This window comes from Melozone crissalis, unplaced genomic scaffold (genome assembly GCF_028551555.1).
Source record: "Melozone crissalis strain CALT ecotype California unplaced genomic scaffold, PUWL_Pcris_2 ptg000005l_1, whole genome shotgun sequence".
In the NCBI taxonomy this organism is placed as follows: domain Eukaryota; kingdom Metazoa; phylum Chordata; class Aves; order Passeriformes; family Passerellidae; genus Melozone; species Melozone crissalis.
In genome coordinates, this window is record NW_026535783.1 from 50,276,477 (window position 1) to 50,288,281 (window position 11,805).

The following is an 11,805-nucleotide window of genomic DNA, read 5'->3' on the forward strand; positions in this document are numbered from 1 at the left end:
TGGGTGGAACAATGGTGGCAGAGATTTCTTTCTGCCCCTGTGTGTAGCGAGAGAAGCACTGCTTGTGGGGAGCAGGAAAGGTTTTCATTAGAGCAACCGTACCACCAAGATGAGGGACACACAGACTTAAAGGAGAAGCCATGTCTGTGAGAGATCCATTGCATCAAAGAGCATGAAGTGTAAGTACAGCTCCATTCTGAAGTGAAGGATGGATGGAAAATCTGACAGCAAAAATAAGGGGTGGCTGCCAAGGAGGCAAACAGTACAAGAAATGAAACTATGTGGTACATTGAAAGAACTTGCAGGAGGAAAAACACAGGAGAAATGGAACACGAGGCTGTATTTCATTGTGCTATGCCCTGGCCTTCTGCACTCTTCAGATGCTGTCATCTGATTCACACTCTATGGCTCTTTAATGGCAGCTCCAAGTTTACAGACCCGACGCTACTCCTCAATGGCACGGATTCATTCTATGACAATAGAAGCTCCTATCACAAAGGTGAGTCCTGAGCACTGACTTTTCCACAAACTCCAGAGTTTCGAGTTGCACTCATAGGGAAGTATGTAGTTTCTGGACAGACAGAGGCTTCCTGCACTTTGTATTTAACAGAGTGATATAAGTAATTTTTTTTTGGCACTTTGGCACTTTCTACATCTCATCATGGCATTCCAAATGCTAGTCACAAGGAAGTATATTAAGAAGAGGAGGAGAGTGCCCTGCTACGTGCATGGCTTCTGGCAGGAAGGGGACACTGCTCTGTTGGGTCATGTGTGAGTAGGAGGATGTTCTTCCAGTCTCAACTTTGCTCTCACTATTGATATTTATAAGATACCCTGCAGAAGAGAGAGCATCTGCACCATCTTCTGTCTCCCCCAATTTCTGCAGCCTTTCTTCACTCTGCCACACAAATTCTGCTGTCACAAAACAGCTGCACAGTCACTTGTAACACACCAGGGTGTCAGGTATCTTCCACTTTCAAATAATTTTTTCCTCTCTCCCTATCTTTTCTTGCTATCATCAAGCTCTCACTTCCCAGCACCACTGTGACTGTAAGAACAGCTGGCTCCTTTACTTTTCCTTATCCTCAGTCATACCCGCAGGGAGGCTTGTAGTGGCTGTGCAGCAGCCTCTGGCTCCTGGAGAAGACAGCACTGGGACTTTCTTCCCATCATTCTTGGCAGAGCCAGGAGCAGTCACTGCTGCATTTCCAGATTGTGGCTGAGGAAAAGTATGGGTTTCAAAGAGCCATCCTCTTCTCCTACAGTCCAGTACCTTCTGCTCTCTGCCCTTGACTTCTACAAGGAGAATATCATGGTATAATATCAGCATATCTGAGTCACATCCAAGAGTTAGTTTGTTTGGATTTTCCTTCAGGGATTGAAATATTTGTTTCAGAGCAGACCTGGATATGCTGAAGTACCGGGACATTGCTGGTTTTTGGTCCACTCACTGGCAACTATTTCACACCGTTCTACTTCCGCTTCCCAGGAGTTTGCCAGTTAAAAATAGCAGACGGATACCAGGAAATCCGAGCACAAATTTACATCTTCAGAGTTGTACTTCAAGGGTTGTGGAGACTTACATTGCATTTGATGAGAATTAGCATAATCGAGACAAGAATAAAAATTTTGTAATAAGAAAAAGGTGCCATTCACTTTTCTTTGCCTGCCTCCTTAATCTGCCTTCAGGTCATTAACATAATTAACGCTGCCCAGGAAAACAGCCCGATCACAGTAGCAGAGGCATTGGACAGAGTTCTGGAAATCCTGCGAACAACAGAACTTTATTCCCCTCAGTTAGGTACCAAAGATGAAGATCCTCACACAAGTGATCTTGTTGGAGGTCTGATGAACGTGAGTAAAATTAGTAAAGACAAAACTGCTCGACCAGTGTCCTAGATCACAATTCACTGCTTTGCTCTGCTAAAATTTCCCAAGCAATGGGAAGGGGACTTGTAATTCATCACCATTTCAGTTAAGCATTTTGGCCTCTGTACTAGCAGTACTGCAGGATGTAGTAACCTATGGCCACATTTCAGTCCACTGTGCACATTCATCCTCAGATACCAGTGAACAGACTTGCCACCAGAAACTATATCCAATTTCTCAGAAGATACTGAAGGAGATACTTCATAGAAACTCTAGAAGCTTATATGGGATTAGAGAGATTGCTCTATAGTTAGTCCAGTGTATCAGTGAGGTTGATTCAGTCAAGCTCTAATTTTGGTCCTGCAACAGCTGCAAGAGACAAACTGTCAAAATTTTGTCATGGATTTACTCATTTTTAATAGACACTGAGCTAATCCCCACCAAAATAATATAAAGAAAATGAAAAATAAAATATAATCGCCAATTTGAATGATGGAGGTGCCAATGAGAGGGTCAAGGTGGGCAATACACTGTGTATTTAATATCTTTTCTGGAGATCTCATACCAGTGTTCCAGGGATCCTTTCATGTTTGTTTTGAAAGACCCTAAAACCAGGATTATGCTATAGTGCTGCAATAAGAGCATTGCTTTTAGTATCCAGGAATAGTATCTAAAATGCATGTAGTGTTTTTGAAACTAGTGATACAAAAAAACTAAGATAAACTTGCTTTCTTTTCCAGGATGGTTTGAGAAGACTGTCAGGAAATGAGTATGTGTTTTCTAAGAGTAAGCCACCATTTTAAACTTCCCTTTGCACGTGTGACTTCTTTTGTTAGTACCACTAACATACAGCTTCAGGCTAATTTGCAGTGGAATATATGTCTGTGGAAATGGCTGTCTAAATGACTGCAGCAGAAGTGCCAGGCTGCCTCAAATTTGGTGTTGAAACGGGCTCAAACAATTAAAATAATGCATTTCAAAATGTTAGCAAAAAACCAAATTGTCACTCAAAGAAATGTTCACTGATCTTTTTGGTTTATGTTCAAATGCTCTGTAATAAACCTTTCTATTATAGGCATTTACAGACTTTTTCATGTAAGGAAAAAAGTTGTTTTTCTTGAAAAAGAATTGCTTTCTAAATGGAATTCTGAGGAGGGGCTGTGGTAGTGTAGAGGGAATAACCCAGAAATGTGTTAATTCCCAAATTCCATTTCAACAGATATGAACCTGAGCCATACTCACCTTCCAGTGCCAAACACCATCAATGATGTTCCACCCTGTATTGCACAGCTCCTAGATAACGAGGAAAGTTGGGACTTCAATATTTTTGAGTTGGAGGCTGTTACAAATAAAAGGTATTGGACTCCTTTCCCTGGGTGCCCAGAGAAATTTTGTTGAGGAGCTGTAGCTCTGGAAAAACTGCAGCAAGACACAGCAAATCTGTGAGAGCTGTCTTGCTTGACACAGATCCACTCTGTCCCAGTGACACTGTTCAATGCAGTCTGATGTTGCCACATGCTGGATGCCCTCCAGATGGCCCTTTTTCTTGCTCATGTGCAAATGGTCCTGCTGGAAAAGCAAACCTCTCCCCTTCCTCACCTAAATCATCCCACAGTTTGGGAAGATCTAAGGCAACTGCAGCTTTTGATTATAGGGATAAAAAAATGGGATGGAGGATAAACCAGTGATAGGATCAACAGACTGGGATTTTAAAGCTTATAATGAAAACAGACGTCAGTAGTTTTGAGGTCATGCAGACCGCAAAAATAAGCACGTCATCCAGACAGAAAAGTTGCTTTCATTCCAAGATGCAAAGAATCAAACAGACTACCCGTTCTTATGTACTCTCTTTGCATAAAATAGCCATTTTAAAAATTTGCATTTGCCTGGTTTTAATCTGCAGATGTTGGGGTTTGGTTATGCCTTTCTCTGCTCACAGGCTCTGTAAGACATCTTGCAGGAGGGAAGAATGTAACTGATGGATAGGACTCTCTCACAGGCAACACAGAGTAAAAGACAACCCAGAGTGGATTTGGTTTTAAGAATCAAAAATATTAGAGGTTGTACTCTGTTTACTGTTTCACACTTGGGATTCCCAGCATTGTACACACACACCCACACCCACAGAGCACTTTACAATTGAAATTTGACCCTTTTTTTGGCTTAGGACTTCTTAGCCTTTGGCATGTGCTCATGTCATGCTCAGTCTGCTTTTTCTCCTCAGGAAAAAAAAAAAGGAATTTTGTTTGATTGACAGATACTAAACACACACAAAAAAAGGGTTTTAAGATGTTTTCTCTGAAGCCACAGGAATTCTTGAAACTGATGGAATTGTACAATTTCTACAAAACATTAAAATGACGTCTGAAAGGATGATAGATGCAATCACTTGTAACCTTGGCCCAGCTTTTTAGAGGTGATAGATATGCAACTTAAAAACTCAAACTTTACCCACCCCTTTTAAAAGTCTTGGTTTCTTTGTTCAATGTATCACTTTTAGAACATCACAAGTTCCTATTTTACAGCAGTGCTTTTTTCTTCTATTGTTTTTCAGGCCATTAGTGTATTTGGGCTTAAAAGTTTTTGCCCGGTTTGGGGTCTCTGAGTTTTTAAACTGTTCGGAAGCAACACTGCGGGCATGGCTGCAGGTCATTGAAGCCAACTACCATTCCTCCAACTCATACCACAACTCCACACATGCGGCAGATGTCCTGCATGCTACTGCCTTCTTTCTCGGGAAGGAGAGAGTTAAGGTAGAACCATCACCTAGGAGTTCTTTGGGTTAGGATTTCAGTGTGTTTGCCATTTTATGTGTGTCATCCAGAAGTCAGATGTTTAAATAATGGTCCTGGCTTCATAAACTCTCTCTGTCCTTGAAGTCTTCCTGTGATGCAAGCAGGCCCACACAGTTTCTCTGAAGTCTGTTTATACAAATTTACATTTTAAGTAGCAATGATGGAGGTGGGGAGGGAACCTGGCTCTTTTCTGTCTCATGTTAACTGGCTGTAGGTAACAGTTCTTACTAAAACTTCGCAAAAGCTTTGCAAAAGCTTTGGAGAGGGAGGTGTGAGTTATTCTTTGTGGTACTCAGCTATGGGACATGTGAGAAAGATTCAAAGCTGTGCCAAGGGAGGTTCAGAGTAGACATCAGGAAACATTTATTTACTAAGTGGTTAAATACTGGAACAGGCTTCGCAGAGAGGTGGCTGATGCCCCGCACCTGTCAATGCTTAAGCAGCGTTTGGACAATGGCCATAATAACATGCTTTAACTTTTGTTCAGTCCTGAAGTGGTCAGGCAGTTGGCCAATGATCATGTAGGTTACTTCCAAGTGAAACAGTCTACCCTATCCTGTGCTAAAACATAAGGTGTGTGAAGCAGAGTCAATAAAGAAACATTCAGGCAAGCATACGAAGTGGAAGGAAACCACTAGGTCATCTATCCATTGAAGAATTGTATGTGAAGATATTGCTCAGGTGACAGCAGTGTAAAAAGCTTCATTAAAGAAAGCATACGTGGATAAGGGTAGGAGCGGAAATTTTGTGGGAGGTAATCTGTGGGCACAGTGAATGGAAAATGACTGCAAGGAGGTAGCTTGCCTGCTTAAGTTTACATTTGTGTAATTGTGGGTACCTGGAAGTTATCAGAAAATATTTATTGTAATTTTTGTGCCACATTGTAATTTTTCTCTCTTCCTATAGGGAAGTCTGGACCATCTAGATGAGGTAGCTGCATTAATAGCTGCCACCATTCATGATGTAGACCATCCTGGACGGACCAACTCTTTCCTGTGCAATGCAGGCAGTGAATTAGCTGTCCTTTACAATGACACAGCTGTATTAGAGAGTCATCACACAGCACTGGCGTTTCAGCTTACAACAAAAGACAGCAAATACAACATTTTCAAGAATATTGATAGGTGTGTCTACTGGACAAGGGCAGTGTCCATGTGTGGACTGCTTATTTGGCAGTTTGGGGCAAATTGAGAGTCTACCTTCTAAACAGGAATGCATAGTTTAAATACAGATAATAAAATTTAACCTCTTCTGGAATCCTATATAGACATGATTTATAAAAAGGTTTTCATCTCCCCCTCACCAGCTCTGTCCTCCAACTTGTAATTATTGGAAGCTTAGAGAGATGTTTAATAATCTTTTATGAATTCCATTAACTTGGTCGAATTAACAGCCTCAAGGCTGCATCTTTGCTCACTGCCTTTTCATTGAAGGAGCCTGGGCACTACTTTTTTGGGATATGTTTTACACAACAGCATCTGGATGCTGCATGTTATGTCTGCACAAAGTCCTATGCATCCCAGCACTACTGCATTCATGTGGAATTGAAAGGGTGGTAGCAGAGGACATGAAACTCTGGGAGAGCTGGAAGCTCCCTGTGGTTGGCTGGGCATGCAAGTAGCCCAGGTGTTCCCACTGCATGACTCCAGCTTTTGTAGGGACAAGGTGAGAGAGAAAGAGCTCTGAAAGGGAAAGAGCCTGACCCCAAAGAGATAATTAAAAAACCTGAGATTTGTATTCCAAGCTAACACTAACATACAGCGGAACATACATGGACACATTGGTGCCATTCCTGGAGAAGTTATCTTAGTCTTAGAGCATTATGAAACTGAGATGTAAATTGTTGCTGATTTCTCAGGATTTTCATTAGGTAAAAATAACAGAGCAGGGGGGAACTTGGAGAGGCATGATCTTGTACATTCCTCCATCCTTAGACTGTTCCTAACTCTGAAGGCTGTGGCTGAGTCCCTGAGCAGTGTTTTGTAGCAACATGTGGGTAGGGATGAGGAAAGGGCAGAGTTCTGTCTGGCAAGCTCATGAGCAAGAACTCTTTTTCTTTCCTAGAAATCGCTACCGGACATTGCGACAGGCCATTATTGATATGGTTTTGGCAACAGAGATGACAAAGCACTTTGAGCATGTGAACAAATTTGTGAACAGTATCAACAAGCCTATGGCATCTGAGGAGACCAGCCCATATGTAAGTGCTTGCAGGACTTTATGCCTTCAGGCATTTCAGTGAGGTTCTTTCCAGACAACCTTAAGCATCATTTTCATTCACTTTGCATTAATTTGCATTATGGCAATGCCCAAATGACAAAAATGGATTTGTGGCCTCACACAGCAGTGTGAAAAAATATGCTTTTTCTCTTTTCTGCTCTTAGTTCATTTAAACACTTCATTTTATAAGCCTTGTGTTAAAAGCTATCTTGAATTCAGGAAATATATGAGTGGATGTTATTTTACATGGAAAATTCTGTGCACGGAGCCAGGTTGGCACCTGTTCCTATGGTCCTGTCTCCAAACAGTGGGATTTTTCTGAGCCCAGGGTGATAACTGAAGAACCTTCTCGACAGTTTTGTCTCTATGTAATCTGCCCCGAGGAATAACTTCCTGAGACCTCGGCACTCACCAAGAGATGTCCAGGCCTTTTTGCATAACAGTTACAACTCTCATGCTCCACCAGGGTTTATTTAATAAGCTGTCTCTGAGTTTCCCATCCCCTCCTTACCTTCTCTTGCCCCGTCTCGAGGCTGAGCACCCAAGACCTGACCAGGTTCTCCAGGGCACCTGGAGAAAGACTATCTGAGGAAACTATCTGTTACCTGAGGAAAGACTGTCTTAATGCACCTTAGTGAATATAATGCTTTGTTGGACACATGAAAAAAAAAATCAGACAAAACTGAAGGTCAGCAATGCTAAAACCAAATAGAAATATCTTCTGTTAGCTATCCAAAATAGGACTTTGTACTGTAGACTGTCGTGGGTACCATTTACAACTTTTAAGACAGCATTCTGTCATCAGAAATTACCTGCTTCTAAGGACTGCTGAGCTCCACTCTCCCACAATATGAGCTAGAAACCACAAATGCTGCTGAACTGATCTCACAATAAACATGAAGGACAGAACTACTTGCACCACAGACTTCTTCTTTTCCCTCAGTATTAGGTTGTTCTGTTCTTTACTGTTAGCCGTGGCTCTTTCTGGTTTTGGTCTTGAACTGCAGTTAAGGTTAACTTGACAGCTCTTTGCTGGGCTACCCATGCTGAAAAAGGATTAACTGCTAAACATAAAGTTAGAAGATTAATGCCTGAATTGCAAAAGTCACAGCAAAATAGTTCCCCACAAGCCACAAATATATTTAGTTGTGGTGGCAAAAAGTACTTACATTCAGTTTCTGACTCAATAGTTGAATTTAGCAGTGGAGGGAGGCCAAAATCCCACAAATATATTATTTTGAGAATAGCATTAATGCCATGTGAGCAGAGGTGGAGGCCTTTCATTACTCCATAATTTACCTGTGCCTTCTAAACTGCTCAAGATCCAGAATATGATGCCATAGCAGACTGGGAACAATACCTTATCGCCACCACCTGGTCTCCAGTTTGGTATTTTACTGTCTAGCAAGCAGAGAATTTCTGCAGTCAATCTGCTGCTCCTGTGATTTCCTACTGCTAATCTCATAGATTATGTAATATTTCACCCTCACCAGGAACTGAGATCAAAGATTATTCCAGGTTGAAGTTCAAAATCTGAGACAAAGAAAGCCGTTCCACTTGGAAACATTCTGGAACTGAATGTCAGAGACCTGCTTTTCTGTGTGTAAAAGAAATAGTTGTGCCAGTCAATTCAGCCCCATCTCTGCCTCAGTTTTCTCATTTAGGAATAAAAATCTAACTCCAGAAACTCTCCTAAGTGAAGCAGTCCCCTACCATCACCATCCCTGCATTTAAACATTCAGAAGTGAGGATTGTTTGTGAGCTTACAGTTGGTGAATGCATCCCCTCTCATGAGATGCATCCTCTATCAAGGGATTCATCCCCAAGAGGACCAGGCTGGGATGCAGAGAAGGTAACATCCTACCTGATAAAGAGCCTGTGGCACTTTATTTCACAAACTTTGATACTAATTTTAAGAATGACCACAACTGTAATATGTATTTGGATTAACATTACTTACTTAGCAAGGCACCAGTTCTCAGACATCACCTTCTTCTCCGTGTTCTTGGTGCTCTGCATGAAACTGTAAGGCAGTAGACTGGGTGCCTGCTTAGTGCCTAAGTCTGGCAGAGCTGATAATGATGCCGTCGGTCCTACAGGGATGACCCCTGTAACCAACTCTCCTTTACAGAATGATGGCAGCAACACTGAATGCACAACCAACATAAAGAATTTTCCAGACAACCAGACACTGATCAAGCGCATGATGATTAAATGTGCAGATGTAGCAAATCCATGTCGCCCCCTAGAGCTATGTATTGAATGGGCAGGTAGGATTTCAGAGGAGTACTTTGCACAGGTATGTATATTTTTATGACTTAACTATTACATTATATAAAGAAGTGCACATTGGCTGATCTGCTGTTCGACATAGGGTCTGCCTATAGTGTCACCACAGAGTCCAGATATATGTTTTTTGTTTGCAGTCTGAACTGGCCCCTCAATTTCATCCAGAAGAATTCACTCCAAGCAGTTGGCTAGTTTGCTTATCATGAAGCTTGTTGTCCAGACGGGTGGAAAGGTTTTACACTTTCATTAGTCCTACTCAAGTCAACTGGCTGAAATTCAAGATGGTCAGCACTCTAGCTTCCTGTTCCAATACCTTCCCTCAGATCTATGCCTCAGCTGAACTACTGGGATTGCCCTTTCTCTTCTAAGATGGAACCTCAACTACTATCACTGTAGGCAAAAAAGTAGTGCAGGCATGTGGGCAGTGTAAATACTTACCACATGGGATGTGTCCAGACAGTACTGGAAGCTCAGCTTTCCTTCTTCACATTCAGTTTTTCTGCCAGAAATGCAACCAGCTTCCTCTTTAATTAACAACCGATAAAATCTTAGCTTTTATTTCCCAGTAATGGTGTGGAAATAACAGCTATAAGTGGAGAGAAAGAAAAGTGGGCATGCCTACACTTCATATTCACACGTGACAGTTACTCCTGAAAGAAAATTGTAGCTACTATCTGAAACATGTCTGAATTTCATTTTAATCATAGTGAATAAATTTTGCCATGTCCAAAGAAAAATCAAAGATCACTTGCGTTGTATCTCCCTAGCAGTCAAGGTATCCTAAATGAGCTTTAAATTGCCCAAATTAAGCACTAGCCTGTTTGCAGCAATGTGAGATTCAGAGCTGTTCTCCTGTTTATTCACCTCTGCTAATTTTGGAGACTGTTCTGCTGCCAATTCCTGTTTTAAATGTTGCCTGTGCTACTTAGAAGGGAATGTGTTTCCAAATTACATTCTAAGAAACTGCTGAGGTGATTTTCTTGCACCACAGTGGGTGCAAGAAAACCAGGCCTCTTCCAGTTGGGGACAGAGTTAAAGGGCTTACCTACACTTTCATTCACCTGATAACCTGATACAAGCAGAGGAAGTAGCACCAGCAACAGTCTCTTCTCACTTAAAAGACAAATGGTTTGTAACACCCACTACAGATGTGGAAAAATGAGGGATCAAACCTGTTCTCTGCTAAAGGACTCTACAGCGGCATTTTCCATATTTTTAGCTGGTGTACCCTAATCACTGGATTACAGCAGTTTGTCCTGCTGGAGCTAAGTGCAATCACAGGACTGCAGTAATGAAGAGTACTTGTGAAAGGGAAGAGATGTTGATTTCAGTTCCTGTTCCAGACAAAATAACACACATGAAACTAAAGTTCTAAGGCTTGTCTCAAATCTCCTATTGCAATTAATCTAATGCCTTGACCTCTGCTATTCCAGCACGGAAGTCAGCAAAGCTCTAGTTGCTAACAGGAGTTTTGTCTTCTTAGACTGATGAAGAGAAGAGACAGGGCCTGCCTGTTGTAATGCCAGTATTTGACAGAAATACCTGCAGCATCCCCAAGTCCCAGATTTCCTTCATTGATTATTTTATAACAGATATGTTCGATGCATGGGATGGTAAGTACTGATTTTTCTTCCTTCCTCTGACACAGAGATTCAGAGATTCTTACAGTCCAAAATTACTAATATCAAGGTGGCCTTGCATCCACTTTTTTCAGAGACTGTACCCATATATAAGCAGTACAACACAAGATATTGTGCAGTCATGACACTGAAGTCTGTTTCACTGCACACAATAAAGCTGTGCACTTACCAGGCAATCTATGTAGAGAAGTAGTAATGGCTTATAACTAAGCTTTTTCTTTCATCTATGTGTTTTTTTCCTTTGGCACTGTATTTCTTCTGAGCTGCAGAATCTAAGACCACCAATGGCTGCATGTTAGCACAATTTAATGAAGTCAACATGCATTTGGAAAGGGATTTTCTTGAAAGAGAATCACACACACATACACACAAAAATCTTTCCCCTTTTAGTATTACTTTAAGGAATTGGAAGAACAAAAGAGAGTAGGAGAATGCCAATTTCAGATCAGGCTGGGCTGTTCTTCTGCTCATTCTATAAACATGGTAAAACTCTTTTTCCTGTTCTTTCAGCATTTGCACATCTGCCAGTTTTGATGCAACACTTGGCTAATAACTACAAACACTGGAAAACACTGGATGATTTGAAGTGCAAGAGTCTCCGGCTCCCATCAGAAAACAACAACTGATACTCAGTCAAGAAAACCAGACCTCTTGCTCTACCAGTTTCACTGTGAATCACTTACAGAAACTCTTGGCTACAAAGGGGATTAATGTTGCTTTTCCAGTGAAATTAAGACTGCATGACAAGAAGGAAATATTTTACTCATTTTTAAGCTTCTATTAATTCTACAGAAAAATGTTTTTAGAGGCTATATTAACCACAGATGACTAAGTGCTCTTCAGAAATAATATTTTGTGGCACAAAATGTACTTCTAAAACTAGTTTCTAATACTGAATATGCACTTGTTGAATCTTGTAGTTGATACAACTGTATTCACTAACACTTTACACAACTGTTTTTCAGAGAGAGGGGTAATCTAGTCACCAAGAG

At 41.2% G+C, this 11,805-nt stretch overlaps 1 protein-coding gene across 1 annotated transcript in view; it reads left to right on the forward strand.

Annotated features, from left to right (window-relative positions):
• PDE8B (phosphodiesterase 8B) overlaps positions 1-11,805 on the forward strand; it is a 68,034-nt gene extending 56,229 nt beyond the window's left edge. Inside the window, exons 13-22 of the mRNA XM_054290084.1 lie at positions 423-499; positions 1,690-1,854; positions 2,610-2,655; positions 3,089-3,224; positions 4,424-4,622; positions 5,571-5,788; positions 6,729-6,864; positions 9,016-9,183; positions 10,657-10,786; positions 11,324-11,805. Coding sequence (XP_054146059.1) covers positions 423-499; positions 1,690-1,854; positions 2,610-2,655; positions 3,089-3,224; positions 4,424-4,622; positions 5,571-5,788; positions 6,729-6,864; positions 9,016-9,183; positions 10,657-10,786; positions 11,324-11,439 — 1,391 coding nt within the window. The 3' untranslated portion in view covers positions 11,440-11,805. The remainder of the gene's footprint in view (positions 1-422; positions 500-1,689; positions 1,855-2,609; positions 2,656-3,088; positions 3,225-4,423; positions 4,623-5,570; positions 5,789-6,728; positions 6,865-9,015; positions 9,184-10,656; positions 10,787-11,323) is intronic.